Source organism: Alligator mississippiensis, chromosome 1 (genome assembly GCF_030867095.1).
Source record: "Alligator mississippiensis isolate rAllMis1 chromosome 1, rAllMis1, whole genome shotgun sequence".
In the NCBI taxonomy this organism is placed as follows: Eukaryota; Metazoa; Chordata; order Crocodylia; family Alligatoridae; genus Alligator; species Alligator mississippiensis.
The window spans coordinates 138,469,367-138,489,603 of NC_081824.1; the positions used below are offsets into that span (position 1 = coordinate 138,469,367).

At 39.1% G+C, this 20,237-nt stretch overlaps 1 protein-coding gene across 7 annotated transcripts in view; it reads left to right on the forward strand.

Moving 5' to 3' along the window:
* The window catches only part of MAP3K4 (mitogen-activated protein kinase kinase kinase 4), a 194,861-nt gene that overhangs the window by 160,267 nt on the left and 14,357 nt on the right, over positions 1 to 20,237 (forward strand). For 5 of the 7 annotated variants that reach the window (XM_059714695.1, XM_019479788.2, XM_059714723.1 and 2 more), the window contains 7 exons: positions 5,124 to 5,220; positions 6,168 to 6,284; positions 12,930 to 13,030; positions 13,760 to 13,840; positions 15,353 to 15,544; positions 16,458 to 16,528; positions 19,153 to 19,269. In XM_059714695.1, the coding sequence (XP_059570678.1) occupies positions 5,124 to 5,220; positions 6,168 to 6,284; positions 12,930 to 13,030; positions 13,760 to 13,840; positions 15,353 to 15,544; positions 16,458 to 16,528; positions 19,153 to 19,269 (776 nt within the window). The remainder of the gene's footprint in view (positions 1 to 5,123; positions 5,221 to 6,167; positions 6,285 to 12,929; positions 13,031 to 13,759; positions 13,841 to 15,352; positions 15,545 to 16,457; positions 16,529 to 19,152; positions 19,270 to 20,237) is intronic. The other 2 variants (XM_019479789.2, XM_019479790.2) reach the window with 1 other exon arrangement.

Here is a 20,237-nt window from a genome sequence, read left to right on the forward strand (position 1 = left end):
AAAATGATGACTACAATATAATTTTAGATTCATTACAGGGATAAACATTTTCAGGCAAGATAGGTAGATAAACCTACATACACGTACACATACATGTACACATCTCTAAGTGGTTTTGTGTGTTCTGGCGTTACTTCTTTGCAGTGCATTTTTTCCTGTTTTAGTTACTGTTGCTGCTTATTTTAAAGCTTTACACACAGGTGATTATACAAGTATAAAAGAACTGTTAGATAAGAAGTTTTAAAATGTTTTATTTCAGTTAACAAAAAAACAGAATTTTTTACTAAGTTTAAAACGAGCTATTTGACATTTAATTAAATACAGCAGTGTATAGGCTCATAAATCTAGTTCTGGCCCAAAGTGATTGTTTTAGTTTTTATCTAATACATATATTTTCATGTAGTGAGTTGTATAAATATATGAAAGAGTATTTTTCTAAAGATTCAAATTTTAAACCTACTTTAGCTTTGAATACTTGTAAATATTTTCATAAATAGATTATCTAGGCTCTATTAATTTCTGATCTGTTATAGATATATATTTATTAATGTATGAAATAATAAATCACAGTCCCCGTCCATATTTATTTTGCCTTAGTATTAAAACATATTCTGTTTGTGGTTTGAAATAGTCATCTTCAAATAGTAATACTGTTTAAAGATTCTACAGTAATAAGCATATAGTTCTCCCTACAAAAGGAAGCAGCTTGAAAACCATTTGAAAGAGCTAAAATACAATGTTAATTCTGGAAAATGTTGGTACTGTAACTTTAGACTGTTGTCCAATCTTAATTGCATGGGGTAAGAAAATGCAAAGTGCAGTTGATTGTAAAATGCAAATTGGAGGTAGAATTACTAAATCTCAATTCAGCACTTCTAAAATTATAATAAACTATTCTGTTTAGGAAATAAAAGAGGAATAGGGGTCACAAAAATGCAAGTATTAATTATAGAGGGTTGGTTTTTTTTACTAATTAATAGATGGCTAATTAGTAGATTGCTGCAACAAAAAAGATACAGCAGTCATTTCTGCTTTAAATGCAACCATACTCCTTTAACAACAAACAGGGCATTTCTGTTTGTACCTATCGTTCTTGTAATCTTCTAATGTTCTACCAAGGCTAAAAATATCTTTTCTTAAAAAGACCAGTCTCTGTATTAGTTATATTTTGTGTGTGAAAAATAATCACTTTTTCATTCATTTGTTTCTACCTTATATCCTTGTAGGAAACTTGTCTGTTAATGTCTGATTGCAGTACTTTCAGCATCTTTTATTCATGTGGGGAAGATAAATCTTCCAAAATCATTTGATCTGATTATTGTAGTGTTTCATTTTAACATCTTTTTAAGGGTCAGAAATCTATCCAATAGTTTTTCTTTTTCTCTGCTGCATTGCCAGTGCAGTTTAGTCATTACAAAACACTCATACCTTTTTTTTTTAAAATTCTGTACTCTTTTCACATTTTCTTGACAGACTTTTGTGTGTGTGGAAAGGCAAATAGAGGGGAAACAGCAGTGGTTTGGGGACAGAGCTAAGAAGGAAACATATTTTTCCCATCCTGCAGGAATTTTTGCAATTTCAAAAATGTTCCTTTTCCAGATCAGGAGAAAATGAAGAAAAATTTTCATTTTTTTCCCCATGAAATAAACCAAACCAAACCAAACCAGATGTACTTTACCCAACCCCCAGTAGCTAGAGCACTTACCTGGTAGGGATATAAATATTGTTTTAAAAATATTTGTTTAACCTCTTCTAATTATATTGGTGAAGCCCTGTGCTGGGAGGGAGGGAGCACCTGTGAAGGAGCAGATACTTGCTTCATTGATGTGTCATTAGGCTGCCCACTCTTTTTCTCTTATGGATACTAGTCCCTTTCTCCTCCCCTGCCCCCTTCCTCTCCTCTTCCCTCCCTTCTGCCTGTCTGCCTGCCCTCTGCTGGGTCACTGCAAGGCTTCCCTTACCCATTTCCCTGCTACACTGTGCCTGCCTGGAGCTAAAGAATAACTGGTAAGCTAACCAGTTATCACTGCACTTATCCATTAAATGATCAGTCATTTAAACTTTCACATCCCTATTACCTGGCCTGTGGGGAAACCCAGCTTCAGGTGTCTAATCAGATGGATTTGACTTAGCCCTCACTCTTCCACATCCCAGGTGTGTGCTATAACCTGTTAGTGATTGAGAAACGTAGCTTCAGCTACGACTCAATATCTTGGTATTCAGAGGTAGATGATGTCTTTGTCTTGTGTTTTTTCATGAAAAGCTTTGAAAGGTCTAGTCTAGTTTTGACCAAATTCTTAGAGCTGTGAAAGCATTCCCAATAAAAGTGGTGTCAAAACTGGCACATTCCAACAAAAAGTTTCCATTTAGACACATCAGCATTTTTGGAAAATTCCTCACCAACTCTATTTGAGAAGCAAGACAGGTCTCCTGTACCCATGGGGAAAAAGCATAAAAAGAGAGAAAAGGGTCATATGTCAAAAATAAGAGGAACAAACCATGGAGGAAAAAAAATTAGATGGCTGTGATGAAACTATGAAACATGAGGAGAGAAAAAAGAAATCACAATGAGAGAAAAAGCAAGTTCTTTACTGTTTTGAAAGTTCAGGAATTCAATATTGAAATGTGAATTGAAAATGAACCCAACACATGAATGAGAGAGCACCCCACCCACACTAAAAGAACCTTTATTACAAGGGCAAGTCTTGGCTGACCATAGTTATAAACAGGGCTCAAAGGCCTCAAATCTGCAAAGACTTACCTGTGGTGTTTAGTTTTATGCACTAGGAGTTGTGCCACTAACAATGGGTTACTTACAAACATGGTGTTAAGCATGTGCCTAAATACTACAAGGATCTGAGTTGCAAGCTGTAACGTACAAAGTGAGTGTCGTAGGCAGATGCAGATAGCTTGTTTTTTAAAAAAAAAAGATTTCATAGATTTCATAGACATTAGGGCTGGAAGGGACCTCGGAAGATCTTCAAGTCCAGCACCCTGCCCCAGGGGCAGGAAGTCAGCAGGGATCATAGGATCCCAGCAAGATAAACATCCAGATGTCTCTTGAAGGCATTCAGAGTAGGTGCTTGAACCACCTCCGGTAGCAGTCTATTCCAAACCTTGGGGGCTCGGAAAGTAAAGAAGTTCTTCCCTGTCCTGCCTGAAACGTTCATAGAGTAGTTTGTGACTGTTTGACCTTGCCATCCCTTGGGGTGCTCTGGTAAACAGACGTTCACTTTCATGGCCTGTTGCAACCCATGGATTGATCTGTAGAGGGTGTGCAACATGTGGCTCATTATGACAGTGTAGTTGACTCCTATTAAGACATATTTACTTCTATAGTTAGTATATCAAATGTGTGATCTAAAGTAATGCAGGTATAATGTGCAGATTCCTTTTTGGCTAAAACAACTAGGGTAATACACCCTGACTTTGGGTTGTAAATATATAAGACCATCTGTTTGTCTGCCTACATTTGGTTCCCCTCACTTTCCCCCCTTTTTTTGAAATGAAGCTGTTCACCTACAATAAGTGCTGCTAAGCATGACTCAAGCAAGTTTTGTGTAAGACTGTCAGGGTAACACTATTAATCATGGGTGGTTTAGATTCTGTTTCCATTTGGTTGTCTAGGCCAGAGCTGTCTAATTTCTGAGTGACTAGGGGCTGCATGGCATACCTGTCATGGACCCTCAAGCTACATGCTGTGGGGAATGCATGCCAGGTGGGCTATCCAGGACTGCATGGGCAACCTGAGCTCCTCACCTTATTGCTGCTGCTGTGTGAGCAACATGAGCCTCCCACTCCTGTTGCCACACAGGCAACGTGAGGCAGCCCCCTGACCATAGTCCTACAAAAGCATTAGCCCCCCCACAAGTTTTCCTGGGCTCATTGGGCCCTCTCCTGTCATGTTGCACTGCTCCTGAGACCCCAGCAGTTGCAGTGGTGATAGGAGGAGCAGCATCTGGGTAGGAGCTGGATGTATCCTGTGGGCCTCCAGTTGGACAGTTCTAATTAGACCTAATCATTGGGAGTCCCTCAATTGAATCTGTAGGTAAATCTGTAGGTGACTGAGGAGGCTCACCTGAGATCTGCATGTTTGACTGCAGACGTGGCAAATAGTTCCAGGGGAAGGAGTAGGTCTTGGTGATGTTGAGTTACGGACCTTTCCCGTCTGCCCCCATAGTGAGGCAAGTTTGCTCGAAATGATCGATGCCTTGTACATCACTGTGCCACTGGGAACGATTCAGTGCTTGGGTCTCCCAGGTACTGATGTTAATATCACACTTCTTCAGCTTGTCTTTCATAGCCTCTTTGAATCTCTTCTTTTGCCCACCTCTAGAGCAGTGTCCATTAGTTAATGACCGCTTAAGACAACCTAAGGGAAATAGAAAGTCACCTTAGCCAACTGAATGATAGAACATTGTCACTCTGAGATTGTAGTTCAAAGACCTGGAGCTGTTCATTTTGGATAAAACAATAATTTTAACATGTTATTGATTCCCAAATATTGACAGATTTAGAAATGTAGCTTCAGCTATGACTCAGCATCTTGGTTGACAACTTTTAGTACTGATAATCTTACCAGTTTGACTTACTATTTTGATACATCATATTTGCCCACCATGCTTTTATTTTACTAGTTGTCTAGATCATTAGTTTATTTGGTGCCATGAAAAACTAAATGAAGCAATAATGATATTACTGCATTTTTAATACTTGGTTAATTATTTACAGCACAAAAGAAATCACAGCTTGCCCCTTACCTGTAAAGCTGAATAAAATGATATTGCAGTTATGGTAAATGAGATATACATTTTCTTAGAGCTACATTTAATTTCCTTGACAATATTTAATGGCAGTTAATAGAAATGCGATGCCATGAGTAATTGGTATTAGCCCTTATAACTGGTTTATATCAAACTGAATTTTATGATTTTTTTTTAAATGAATGAGAAAATGTTTGGGTGTAAGTAGAGGTTAAATCTGCATAATATCATTGCTTAATTTTGGGGGGGAAATTTTACTAAAGATGGGTGATACTAAGTATCTGACATTTTTAAAATTTTCATTAATTTTTTTTCTCCCTGATATCTTAATATTCTTGTTTTGCCTTTTTCCATTTGCAGCTATTCATCGAAACAGTCCCCGTCCTGTAAAGGTACCTCGATGCCACAGTGATCCACCAAATCCTCACCTAATCATCCCAACTCCTGAAGGTTTCAGGTATTCAGCATTCATCCAGATTCTTGAGTTTCAGCTTAGTTCTCTTTCAGTGAAATTTGACGTTCCTGAACCTATTGGTTGAGATCAGGGAATGGAATACTTTTAAAGATAATTGTTTTGATAAAATCAATGTTTCTTTTTCTGTTGGAAAGATATCAAGGAGACTGTAAAATTCAGATCTCTTGGGGTTTTTTTTTTAAAGGCATGCTTTGAAAGATGATGCAGTTTCTCATTTGCTAAATGCTTTGACTGCTGCTTGCTTTCTGCCTTAAAATCATCCTTATTTCTTTTGCAAGATGGCTGTGGGGAAAATTATTCTAATGAGCTTTGTTTCCTTAAAAACTGGTTATTAACTGGCTTTTTCTCTTCCCTAGTTGGAATGTGTGTGTATTCATATTACTTGCATTACTTCAGTAGTTTAGTTTAAACAAGTCTTTAAAAAGATAACTTCTTGGAATATGGTGGCATTTCTGCATCTTTAACATACCCCTCAAATAACTTTTGAACTACACTCACATTTTGTTTATCATTAAAAATTTTGATCCAGAATTACTGCAGATATAACTTTGAAAAGCTTCCAAAATAATCTTGCCATACATCCTTCTACATAAATAAAATGCTGTATTTTCAAAGAGTGTTAGCCCCACCTCAGATCTTAGATCTAGAATTCTTCAGAACCTTGTGTTTTACGTGCACAGATATGATACTGTTTTAGAGTTAATTTTTGAACTTTTGGTCTATAACATGGTCACTTACCCAGTGGCTGTTCTACTATTAAAATTTTTGGGATCAGATTTCATGGAAAAAAAGAATTAACTTTCAAATGATGAAAACAACTTTACTAATGAAGGCTGTTTTGGATTATTTTGCCATCTTCTTTATAAATGACATTTTCAACTTCATCCATATTTTTCAACTGTTTCCTGAAGTTTTTCTTTTCGCCACAGCACACGGAGTGTCCCTTGTGATGTACGGAACCATTGCAGCGCTGCTGTCAGTCGCCCCGCTCCCATCGGTAGCGACTCAGCTCAACCAAAACCTGTCAGCAGTGCAAATGAGACCAGGTAGTTCCACTCCACAATACAGCAGTGTCATCTCTCTCTACATCATCCATGCCAACTGATTCCACTTACGTGCATTTCTGTAGGTCATTCAAAGAATACAGCTCCTTCCCATCATGTTTTCCATTGGCTTCTCTGTCTGTGTTCAGTTATCTTGTGAAACTGCATGTTTATAAAACTACATTTAGCTACAAGATATTGATTCAACTGTAAGTTTTAACTTTACACGATGGCCAAAAAACAATCATCGTGAGGTAAAAATGCTCATGCGATCAATACATATCATTCCATTTCTCTGTGTGATGCAGAGATAAGCTTTACTAAATTATTAACTATTGCACTACACATGTATTTCTTGAGAAGGTTGCATTGTGCAAATAAATCAAGTCTTATTTTTCACAATGCTCTCAAAAAATACAAGATGTGGAAGAAATTATTTTTAGTAAAAAAAAAAAAAAAATTGTTTTTTTTTCAAAATGACTCAGTTCTTCTCTAGCAGGGGTGTTGTACAGCCTGAGGAACCATTCTATCTGACCTACATATAGTCTGGGCAAGTGCAGTAGAGCAGAATTTGGGGTCCCAATGGACATGATCATGGGTGGCAGCTCACTGGCATCAAATTGCTGTCCACACTGCCACATACCTCCAGCTCTGTGCAGTTTCCTGACTAGTGCTTTGTGCTGATGGGCAGCAGCACAGAGCTTCATCAGGGTGGCAATGCAGAACTGTGGCTAATTAACAGTGCCAGGGGCTTGCAGCTTCATGGAGCCACATTTAGGCAGCACGGAACCAGGTCGTGTGGGCAAGGAGTCAGGGGTGTGCAGCAGCGCAGACCTCTGGCCAGGGTGTGTGACAGTGCGGGCAACAGCATGGAGCCATGGGGCTGCCACCCATAGTCATGTCCATGTCTACCAAATACAGCTCTGTGAAGCTGCAGACCCTGCCATTGCCCGGTCAGAGCTCTGCACTGCCACATGCCCCTGGTTCCTTGCTGGCACAAGATCCTGGCTCCACACTGCCCAAATGGAGCTCTGTGCAGCTGCATGCCCCTGGATCCACGCTGCCACCCAAACATGGCCCCATGGTCTGGCCTGGGAGGGGCCTCTGCAGTCTGGATCTGGCCCCTGCAGTCTGGATCAGGGCCACCAGATTGTTTGACACTCCTGCTCTACAGGGTAGAAGAATAAGGTTATTTGTGTGGTTTTGTAATTTTTGTAGTCTTGTACCTGTGCTTGGTAACCACACAATGATATTACTTTTCATGTTTTGAAGTAGTACCATTTTCCAAGATCATCAGTAAATTTGCTGTTCAGATTTCTCTGGCATCTTCCTCAGGCTTGTAATCTTGGTGTCACACGTAATGCTTCTCTCATTGTTTCCTCACATCGGACTATTGACAAATCTTCTTGATTTTTTCCATTATTTCTAAGTTTCCTTTTCCATTTACATCCTGACCACAGAAATACTGAGGTTCTGGCAAACTCTTGCGTGGGCACCTGCAGCTGCCTTTCCATCCTTCTTTCCCTCCAGTTCATCCAAATGGCTGCCATTTTTTTCCATGGTAGTTTTTAGTTGTTCTCTTTTGCCTTCATCAAGAATATTCCTCTGTTCAAGTCTCATTTTATTTCTGCTCTCCCTACCTTCTGTTCAAGTTGTCCTTGTATTCTTTCTCACTCTCTCCCCTGCCACACTGCATCACCAGTCCATCCTCTTGTGTTATTGATTTGACATAATCTCTGATCATTGTGTGCTAATTGACCATACTTTTCTGTCAACCCTGGCCCCCAAAATGCTTGAGTTTGGGTCTGTTGATCCCAATCATGTTATCTAATTGAAATCAGTAGTTCCCTCTGTCTGAAACAATGTTTTTCTCCATAGGTCTGAGTACTCTGGCAGCACTCAGCAAATAACCTAATGAGGGGCAACAAAATTCATGTGTTTTAGTGGTGCAGATTGTTCACAGGTCAAGGAAAAATGGTACAAAATGCCTTTTATTAGAATATTGGGCTGTAAATATTTTCTTTCTGAATGGAAAGGAATGATATTTCATGTGGTATCAACTTTGGTTGGTATTTGGCCAGCAATTTTGTATCTAGAATGTTAGTTTACATTTTGTTGGTGCTAGAGCAGGGCTGGTCAACCTGTGGCATAGATAGTCTCTGTGTGGCATGTTGCAAATCAGGGAGGGGACAGACAGTAGTGGCAATTAGGGTAGGGAGCAGAAAGCAGAGCAGAAGATCAGGCAGGGGAGGGGGATCAGAGTGGCACTTGGGGAGGGTGCAGGGCTAATCTGTGATACTCCTTCCAAAAAGGTTGGGTGATACTGTGCTAGGGTCTTTAGCAGTGCCTCTCTCAAATGGAGCTGTAATGGTCCAGGAAATATGTGAGAAGCAAGGTTTGTTTGATATCTTTTGTTGGACTAGCTTTATAGCTGGACCACTATGTAACTGCTCCAGTAAAAGATATTACCAAACAAACCTTGCTTCTTTCAAATATTATCAATTAAAAGCACGAGATGCTATTCACATAGAGTCATGATAACAGATGTTGAAAACTTTGTATTATTATTTTTAATATAACATTAGGAGGTTATAGTATTAAAAATGTTGTTGTTTAAACAGTGATAGGATTTGGAATCTTAGAGGGGTCATAGGTCTTATTTGTAGTTTGTGCTGCAGAAGTACCAAAGGCCCTATTGTGCTTGCCATTATACAAACCTGGTTTCTGTCTGAAGAGAACATGGCTTTGTTTGAAACAAGATACAACAAATGCATCTAGCAAGTGCTTATATGGGAAAGAGGAAGAAAGATGAAGGCAACAATAAGACTCCATAGTTACCTGGATAAATGTAGGCAAAACTTTAACTACGATAAATAGCTTTGTGTACTATTTGTGTACTATTTGTGTGTTTACCAAATATTCTTTGTGCTCCCATTTTAAACCAGTTATTGAAGAAGACCCAGTGATAGTACCATTCACTTTTCAAGGTCCTTCTCACAGCTAAATAATATTCTGTTGAGTCCTAATTATTTTAACATTCATTAAGAAGCAGTTTCATAACCAAGAAGTCTATCATTTAGTAGTATATGTGGTTTCCAAGAGCCAGACACAAAATTGGCTTCTTACTATTTAATGTTTTATAGAGTGTGTTGAATGGTTATCCTCTCTCCCCAAACCCCTTTTATCTGCTCTTTTTAAAGTTTTCACCTAGAAAATGTGAGCAGTTGAAGGGTTGTCTAAGAAATCACTCTTTGAATAGGAGCAGACAAGGAAGAACATTACAATTTTTTACTATTTTATGCCTTGGTATGATAGTATACTGCTGAATGTGACCAACACATTTTTACTTGATATGGATACCGTGCCCTTTTTTAAATTACTGGGGACCCTAGCATACATTCATTTAACAAACAGCATGAAGGGGTCTGATCCCTAATCCCAACAATATTGCTTCCTGCCATACCACATATGCATGGCAAGAGGTGCAGTTTCTGGATTGGAGATCAGATACCAGTCATTCCGTTACTACTTGCTGTGCAGGAGAGCCTGGAATTACAATCTCAAACCAGCCAGTGTCAAACCAGCTCCCCTTGCAGTCCTGGAGTCAACAGTCAGCTGATTGTTGGCTCCAACCACATGTTAAATGCAAGGCTTGTATAAACCGTCCATTAAAAAAAATCCACATCGAATGTGGAACATTTTTTATGGCTCGTTTTCCATTTTTTGGTACCTTAAATTGGGTTCATGTGTAGCACCCTGCCCACTTATGTCACAATGAGAACATGTTAATCACAGCATAAATGTAACATGTAGAGGGAGGCATGTGTGTCTGTATATCTGAGAGATGAGTGCTTTTATTTGAAATAAAAGAATGGTTAAAAGAAGAGAGAACAATTACAGAATAAAAACATTGTCAAACTATGAAAGATCAAAAATAGTTTATGGAAGGAAAAGAAAAGCATCTGTATATTTCAGAGAACTGTGGCATGACTTCTAAATAGCAATCACACACATTTGGATTGATAGAATGGTTTCAGTGTTAGATAGAAACCTATTTTATATTGAAAAGGAATTCACCAAGATGTTTATCCCCCAGAGTTTGAAATGCTGCTCTTAATACTATTTATATTCCCATTTTTCTGAGAGTTGGGAATAATAAACTTCAAAGTTTTCTTCTACAGCAGCAACTGTGCATTTTTTTTTATGAACCATCTCTTAAATAGCACTTTGGTAACCTCCAAACCACATAAATAGCATTTAAAAATAATTGAGTTTTTTAAAACATTGGTATGTGGAGATTGTGCTTATGGTGAAGATTTTTTGCAAATGAATCAAAACTCTTCCCTGAAGAATGTTTTGTTGTATTTCAAGGGAGTGCTGCCTAGTGACTCGAATACAATAGAAATAAAGCTTTATATCTTTTGCAAACATTTACATAAAGTGCACACAGTTTATTGAATACAGAGACTTTCTAAACCGGTTGTGGTGCACAAATGCTACCATGGTTCAATTAATGCTGTTAAAATACACAATGTGTTTATTATAATTGGAAAATAGAAAATGCAAAGTAATTTTAACTAATAGCCTATATACCAAGCTTTATGATAATTTATATCTGCTACTTCCATACTAACCTTTCCTGTTTAAATGCTGAATTTCCAAGCTAGGAGAGCTTGCTGTTGCTCACAAATCTAGAGCACTAGTTGACCGAGTTTCCTTCTTGCCTTCCTTCCTCTGTTTGATAATTGGTACATATGCATAGGGTCAGATTCGAAGGACAGTATACCTGGACAAAGTGAGAGTAACATGACCCTTACACACCTGTGATTTTGGAGCACCTTGCTCAGCTGCCATCTAATCCTGCAGACATCTGTATTCAACAGGTGTCTTACTTTTTTACTTCAGAGGTCCCAGGCACTAACTGTTGACCTTCTAGGTGTGCCCAGAAGTGTCTCAGTCTTGACCAGGCTGGGAAGCTTGGTGTGTATGTCTTGTCTAAGATATACCAGGACCCAGAAACTAGACATTATATAAGTTCCCTGACAGGCTTCATTTAATAGGTATTCTCAGAGCATGCCTAACTAACAGGATCGGGCTCCTTGCAAAAAGCAGTGGGAGTTGCTGCTTGGTTTTAGAATGTAAAGGGAAATTTTATTTATTTATTTATTATATTTATTTCGATGTTCTGGTGGTGGCAGCCTTTTATGTGATAACCTAGTGGTTAAAGCACTTGTCCAGGTTCAGTTTCTTTATTAAGCTGAGGGGATTCAAACCCACATCTCCCACCTGGAGACTTCTGTCACCATCAGGCAATAGGGTTTTCAGTGGGGAGAGGTGGAGTGGGAGGTAGCATTTTTCTCTCCTCCTGTTGAAAGTGTGACGCTGCAGCAAAAGTGAAAGATTCCTGGGGCCAGTGAAAGAGCAAGAGGGAACATAACTCGATAACCTAGTATTCAGAGCAGTCCTAACTTCTGGTTCTGCCCCCAGAGCATTTTTGGTATTTTACATTAGACAGATGTTGGACGAAGTACAGAATACAGTCCTGGGATAACGGACCAGAACATAGAACTCTCTTCTCTTAGGTGAGCATTACGGGGTGCCTGTACACACGCTTCAACACGTTCTAATTTGAATGCGTCAGAACCAACTTGATTAATCACTGAACAAGCTATAGTTAAAGCACCCCTGCGGCCATTTTGAAATGCGGGACAATGAATACACATGATACTGTGGCATTGAGCTGCTCTAATTAAAACACTCCCCCATTCATCCCAGAGCATGTGTATAGACAGTAGTTCTTCCTTTTGTTGCATTCTTTCTTTCTCTCCGGTCCCATAACTGCACAGTGGCACAACTTGAACAGGAAGTGCAGCTAGTGCCCCCTATCCTGTAAAACTTGTAGCCTGGTGGGTAGAACATTCTCCAGGCTTATTATATAGAAAGGAGCACCATTACTGTTTTAAAGAAAAGGGTGAGCCCTGTCCAGTTCTTTTACAGGAAAGCTATGGGAGAGGTTTGGGGCCGTGGTTCCTGAATGGATAAATGAAGTGCCTAAGGGGCAGGATTTAGATTTTATCCTCATCTTCAGTATTTTCTTACTAGCTGTCTCTAGGTGGTCTCATACTCAGTGTCCTGTTTTTGGGGATCCCACCTGATTCCCCATGCACTATATTGGGGAGTGTAGATGCCTAGCACAGGGTTGTACTGGATTCTACATGTGGTCCAGGTGTATTTTTCAGTGCCACATCCTTTATGGGATCTAACCCAAATGTATTTACACCAGGCAGAGATTCTGTTTTGCCCTCTGGTAGAATTTAACTTTTAAGTAGACACAAAAATGAGGAATGATTGTAGTTTTTAAGTACTTGGGGCTTGGTCCGGCAAAGTGTTGAGTACTGTTAGTTCCCATTTTTATCAATATGAAGTGAAGGGGATCAGATCTTCAGTTAGGCGAAGTAGGATGGCCTCCCTTCTCAAGGGCTTTAAGCAACATCATTGAATAGAAAGGAAAATACAGAGGATACACAGTACTTCCTAGGGATAGTTTTGCTTTTGTGTGTTTTTCATTAATAAGATCAACGTTTCAGCAGTTCTTTCACTTTAAAAGTGCAATCAGTTTGTTAATTAGTGTAGTGGTTTCTTTGACAGGGGTTCCAGTGTCCCCGAAAATGATCGACTGGCTTCGATAGCAGCTGAGTTGCAGTTTCGGTCTCTGAGTCGTCACTCAAGTCCCACTGAAGAGCGAGAAGGTGATTCTCTTGATAGTAGATTGTGACATAGATCTGCACGTTGTTAATATGATTGTGTTCTCTGTCTGTCTGTCTCTTCCCCCTATCCCCAAATCTCCACACTCAGTTCTTTCCCTTATTCTTAAAATTCCTTTTGTTGAAGCAGGGCTTTTACTCTATTGGATTTATCTGTAAGGGCAAATTTTAAAGCTAAGTGCCCATATTTTCCTAACATGCATGTTTGTTTTGTAGGTACAGCTTGGGCATCCTAATTTAGAACAGGTTGTTTTTTTTAAATATACTATTGAGTTGTTCTATTGCAGCATTCTGAATTAAATGGACCCCTGATTCACACTGTGTTTCAAGGACCAAACCTACTCTTTTTGGTACAGAGCACTGGTAGTTAGGTTGCAAAGTGAGATGATCAGGACAGGGAAGGATTTTCCCTACCGAGCAGTAGATCAGAAGCAAAGTCTTTCTGTACCTGGTAGTGCATCAGTACCTGCAAGGCCTGTAGAACTACTACTTACTTGAAACACCATGGTAGGAACAAAGAGTAGAATCCTTATTAATGGTTGGTCTCCCGGCCTCCACCTCCTTCATGTTATGAACAGCCCATGTAGATAAGCATGTAAGTAAAATGCATTAAAACAAGTTCTCTTAGACACTAAATTGTATAGACTCCCATAAAAGTAATATTATAACATCTCCTTCATGGAACATTTATTCCTCACAATACTGTTTTTACAGAACCATCGTATCCGAAAGGAGATTCAAGTGGATCATCCCGAAGGAGTTGGGAGCTTCGAACTCTCATCAACCAGACCAAAGGTAAAAGGCAAAGGGATGTCGCCCACTTTAGTTTAAGAAACCTGAAATACACTGGTCTTAAAGTCCTCAATGCTAATGTGTCAAAATACTTGCATGCATCTGTAAGCCAGAAGAATCCCAGTTGCATACTGGAGGGAGCTAACAAAAACACAAGTTGTATTTGAAGAAATATGCTGTACTTGCTGAACACAATTAGTGCCCCTTTGTTACCAAGAATTGCCTGCATGTTTATTGCTACTGGTTTAATGAAGAGATTTAAAAGTACGTTATATGAGACCACTAGATACTTTAAAAAAGATATTCTAAAGATTCAAAAAGCAAATAAGAATTGTTCAAATTTCAGAAACATCTCTCATGTAAGTGGAACGAATCCTTAACAATTTCATCTTTCCCTTATTCAAACATTGTCATAATTCCAATGTATCAGTATCCACACTAAGAGCCCTGGCACGTGTTCATTTAATGACACAATGAGATCTGATCCCTCATTCCAACAATCAGTTTGCCACATGTGCATGGCAGGAGGCATGACTGTTGGAATGAGGGATCAGATCCCAACACGATTGTGATCCAAGGCTCCCCACTATACTGGCAAGTTGAAAGAGGAGAGCCCACAGATCTAGCCAAGACCAGCAATCAGCTGATTATCAGCTCTAGCCCCCTGAACCATACTGGGAACTTGAACCAGCTCTGGTGTAGTCTGGAGCCGGATCCAACAATCATCTGATCATTGGGGCTGGCATGTGGCTACACCAGGTCAATTTGATTCCACAGTGCAGTGAGCTGATAATTTGCTGATTGCCAGCCCTGGCTGGAACAGCCCTGGGGTCAGTTAGAGCCCAAGACTGTCTGGGCTGGGCTGACAATCAGCTGGTTGTCAAAACCCCATGCCTGGCAGCTCTGACCAGGCTTATGGAGGGGGGTGGAGCTTCCCTTGCTGGGGACTTCAAATCCCACTGGGAGCCTCTGAACCCTGTGTTCTGGCAGCCTGGCCAGAGCTGCAGGGCATAGTGTTTAAAGTCCCCAGTGGGGAAGCCTGGAAAAGATGCCTCAGTGTGGTCTTTAAAGCTCTTTGGGTGTCAGGAGCCAGAGACCAGGTCCCCAGTGTCTGTGTGTGCCCATGGAGTTTTAAAAAGCATGGCTGCCGGCTCATTCTTTGAAGTTCCCTTTGTGCTGGGACATATAGTATGGGGACACTGTGAAGTGGCATCTGCAGCTGGGGAGCAGGAGCTTGCAGCTTCTCAACTTAAAAAATTGGTCTCTCCCTGATGTGAGGCTCACAGCACCCCTTCCCATTTGCCTCTGCGGGTTGGACAGGAGGTTATGAGTCCAGGACATGGTGCTGCCCCCTGCTGATTGGATAGGGCATGGCTGTTTCCTGGATCCTGGGGCTATCAAAAATCCAAGGAGTAGACTCCATTCAATAAGGAAAATCAACTCAGATCAATTCAGATCAATTCAGATCTAGCAGCATAAACAAAGAAAATTATTTGTGACTCTTGTTTTTATTAGATATAGCTTCCAAGCAAGTACCCATTGAAGCTGTTCAGAAGTCTGTCCAGTTGTTTGAAGAAAGGCGATACAGAGAGATGAGAAGCAAGAACATAATTGGCCAAGTTTGTGACACCCCCAAATCTTATGATAATGTTATGCATGTAGGTTTGAGGAAGGTGACTTTCAAGTGGCAGAGAGGAAACAAAATCGGTAAGTTATGTAATAGATGCGTCCCTCCGATTAAATATTGCATTCAGAATTACTTGTTCACCTTCTAGTTGGCTTTTCAAAACTTGCAACTCCTTTGCCAGTAGTTGGTTTTACTATGCAAGGATGATTGACAATATTCAACACAAAGTACTGTTACTACTCACAGTCTCAGTAAAGTTCTCATTGGTCAGACATAATTGATGTGGATGGAATTCAGCATCATACACAGATTAGCTTAATTTCAAAGGCAGTTACTCATAGTGTCTGATCTTGCCATTCCTTCACACATTCAATTTCTATTTAAGTTGTAAGGAGTTCTGTATTCAGAAAGACATGTTAGCACTTGCTGATGTAATTCCTATTGGCCACACTCACATGCTAGTTCTGACTGTATATGAAGATTCTTAAATTCTTACTGCATATTCCTGGGTGCGTCTACATGTGTGCTTTAATGCACAGTAGCCTATTTTACTGTGCATTAGTGTCATCTAAAAAAAAGTGTGATTATGCTAATGCACAGTAAAATAGGCTACTGCGCGTTAAGCGTTACTTAAAAACCATGCACATTCATTACTTGAAGGCAGGCTAATGCACATTTCTTTAGTACCTCATATTGGAGGTACTAAATTCAATGCGCATTAGAAAAAGTGCCTTAATGCACATGTAGATGTGCCCCCTAAGAAGTTTATATTCCAGATCAATCTGTTAGTTAACATGTCCACATTTAACATACTTGAACTCAGAATTATAAATGCATAATTATGTAGAAACAATACAACTTCAGATCAGTTTAAAAGAAAAAGAAAAGACAGTAAACCCCATTGGGGAGAGAAATTTCTTTTTATAGTCATTATTGAATAAGGAAAATGATCTGATGTTTGAACCATTGTTCTTTGTGTTTGTAATTCTACAGGTGAGGGCCAGTATGGGAAAGTCTATACCTGTATTAGTGTTGACACTGGTGAACTGATGGCCATGAAAGAAGTGAGTACTTTATCTACCAGAGCAACTGTTCTTTGATTTAAGGGTTAATTTGTTTCCATCAGCATGAGTCCAGCCTGCAGTCTGAACCATTTTGTTGGATTTTGTAGAGCAAAGGAACAATAATATGAATTTGTACTCTAGATACCCAGGTTTAATAACGATCACCTGTTTTACGTTGTTTAAATTGATTAAACCATCTTTTTCATACCTGTAAAATGGTAGTAATTCTTACATAAGAGGCAAGGTTTTTTGTGGGTGATATCTTTTATGGGACCAACTGCATGGTTGGGAGAGATGCAGATATGCTGTCTAATGCAAGATCACTCTTCTTCAGGTCTTCATCATAGTAAGCCTTATCTTTTTTACAGGGATATTGTAAAGCCTAATTAATGTTTGCTGCCGAGTTTTATACAAGGATCTCAAATAATTTCTCAAAGTGTTTTATTAAATCAAAGTTGTATGAAAATGTGTATGTTATTCTATGGTATTTTATGTTATATTATGTTCCTCTTCTTTTCCCTCCTTCATTCCCTAGAGAAAAAGATATGAAATGTCAAACCAGATTTTTTCAGCTTCTGTAGTTTAAGTGAGCTAGGCTGGGTCACAAAACTTTTCTGTACTCACCAGGTTATTCATAAGTTAATTTTCAGTACAGAAATAAGTAAAGCTGCATAGGAACTGAGACCTTCATTCTCTTGTTTTCCACCATATTTTACTTGGGATAAGATATTTATATTAATCTTTAATTTTCTTTCATTCCTCCACAGGCATGTGGAGGTAGCAAGGGGGTTTTACCTATTATCAGTGACTTTGATATTATCTAGTATGCACTCACCACTAGCACAGTTTATATTTTGGGGGCTCAGTTCTTTTTCCAGTTTTTCATTTATAACTTTCAGTGTCAGTCAGGTATATATTAAAAGCCAAATGAGTTCTTGTCTATCATTCCTGCCCATTGACCAAATACATAGCAGTGACTTAGGACCCTTTGTTTTGTAGGAGAAGACCATAATTTCCTATTAAGTGTCCTTCCTGTCTCTAGAATTCATAAGCCCCTTGTTTTTGTAGGTGTGATTTCTTTATCGAGACAAGCATATGTATGCGTTTGGGGAATGCCTTGGACAAACCGAAGGTTTATATGAGAGAGATGCGCAGTTAATGGACCTTATGTTAATAAGCTAAATATGTAGCATGACATTTCCCAGCCCTTATAACTATATTTTTAATTAGTTAATAAAGAATAATTAATTTTATTTTAATAAATTACAGTATAACTGATTAATAACATGTTAATTTCTTATAAAGGACTACATACAAGCTATGTTTCATATTCTCAGTTCAAAGTCTTTTTGAAATTGCCTAAGTGTAAAATATCATTGGATTTTTTTTAACTTCCCTGAAAAGCACTATTTTTTCCCTGGGTTTTTCTTCAGACTTTAAAAATGAATCTGTCCACAGCTGAGAAGAAACCTGTGAAACTTCAGTTCAGTATATAATAAAAAACCCACTGAAAATAAGAATTTAAACAACAGTACTGTCTCAACTATACTTTCTCTGACACCAGTGAAAATGACATGGGAAATACTTGATATTACAGACATTGGCCAGATTGTATACCATGATTAGACATGAAAGTCGTACTGAAACATTTAAATTCCATCCTGCCTGTATCCCTGGAAACTATTAATGTATCTTCTTCTGCAGTGTGCCTTCAGCATAGCTTTAAAACTTTGTCACAAAAAAGCAGCAACTAGGAGAAGCATTAATGATTTTTCAGGGGCTTGAGCAGAACAGAGCATGATTGCACTTAGATGCCGACTAGGTAGAGTAAGATGGGCAAGGAAAAATATTTGGACACCATTTGTTACTTTTCCTTGAATTTAACTTTATCACTGTTTAATGGAGTACAAAACCTCATGTTCTGTAATTTACACAGAGGTGACTAATCACAATGTCCTAGCAGCTCAAGTGAGTAGATGTACATTTATGTTTATTGTGGCTATTATTAACTTGATGCATTCAACTTTTTTTTAACTTTAACCATATGATTAAAAATAGCATCTTCTCTACTTTGGAGTAAGCTTTTTGTTTGACCTTGCAGTATGTAGAAAAGGAAAGAATTAAATCAGTTTTTCATAAGAAAGTTTTCTTTTTCTCCAGAAAAATTCATCACAGCTTCATTGTAGGAGTGCAAATGAGAACTGCTCCATTAGTTACCACCAGCTGCATCTGTTGTTCTTCCATGCCATTCCATGTCCTTGGAACAGATTTACAAATGGGAAACTCTTCTAAATTCCTCTTAGCTAACAGCCTGCTCCTTCATGAAGGTTTTCTATGCTGATAACACTACTGATGTGTGCAGACCTTCATATATTTGAGCTGTTGTGGTTTACGCTATCTGAGTTAGAGCACAGGCTCTTTCAGAACCACATTTTGTTTTCAAATAGCACCATCTCTTCTCCTGCAATGTCTATAAATCTTTTCCTGGAAATCCAAAAAATGAAAAATACGTATAAAAAGAAAATCTTCTTAGGTGTTATCCTTGTTTGATAACTTTCCGCAGTAGTTTTACATTTAGGTAACGAATCATGAAATGGCAATAATGAAAATAATTACTTTTGCAGATAAGATTTCAACCCAATGATCACAAGACCATCAAAGAAACTGCAGATGAACTGAAAATTTTTGAAGGCATTAAGCACCCTAATCTGGTTCGTTATTTTGGGGTAGAGCTGCACAGGGTAAGCTAGTGAGTTGAAAATATTTATGGAATTCAGACTCCTGTTTCCGGATCACAAATCTTCTCGCATCACAGCGCTGTACATTAACGTAGTCTTATTACCCAGCAGATCTCTGTGATTTAATACGTTTCTCTGAATCTAGAAAAGATTTTAGTCAAAAGCAAGTTGTTAGAAGTTATTGGGGTTGGTCTTTAAAAGGGAAGTGAGACTGCAGTAAGGTTAGGAATGAATTGGTAGTACATTACATGCTCTGAACATGTATACTAAAGCTTAAATCTTATTTCACTTCAGGTGCCTGAGTGGCATGTGTGCAGCTGTGTAACAGGAAGCTAGATCGTATCGTGTGTGGCATAATGAGATGAATGCTGCCTTGTGTGGGAGGAAACCTGGGGTTCTAGTTTGGGACTTTAGATCCAGTGGGGCAGGAACATTTTCAGTGTTGTTTATTCATTTTATTCAATAGATACTAAATGTAGAGTGCAGTGGCTCAGCTTCAAGAGGTCTAGAGGGTGTACTGCAACTGCCTGGTCTATGGTCTGGTGTTCTTTACTAGGAAGCAGGAGACACAAATTCAAACCCTCTGTGTGAGATATCCCACCTGCCAGAGGTAGGGACAGTCTTGGGGATAGCTCTGTCAAGCCTTCAGTCAGTGCAGATGTAGTTCGGGATCTTCTGGAAGGGCTAGACATGTTTAAATCTGCAGGTCCAGATGCCCACCACCCAAGGGTGTTGAGGGAGTTGGCAGGGGTCATTGCGGAACCCTTGGCCCAGCTGTATGAGCATTTATGGTCATCTGGCCAGGTGCCAGGGGATTGGAAACTGGCTAATGTGGTCCCAATTTTCAAGAAAGGGAGGAAGGAGGACCCAAGTAACTACAGGCCTGTAAGCCTCACCTCGGTGCTCGGGAAGATCTTGGAGAGAATCATCAAGGAGCACATCTGTGGGGGGCCTGTAGGGGAGATCGTACT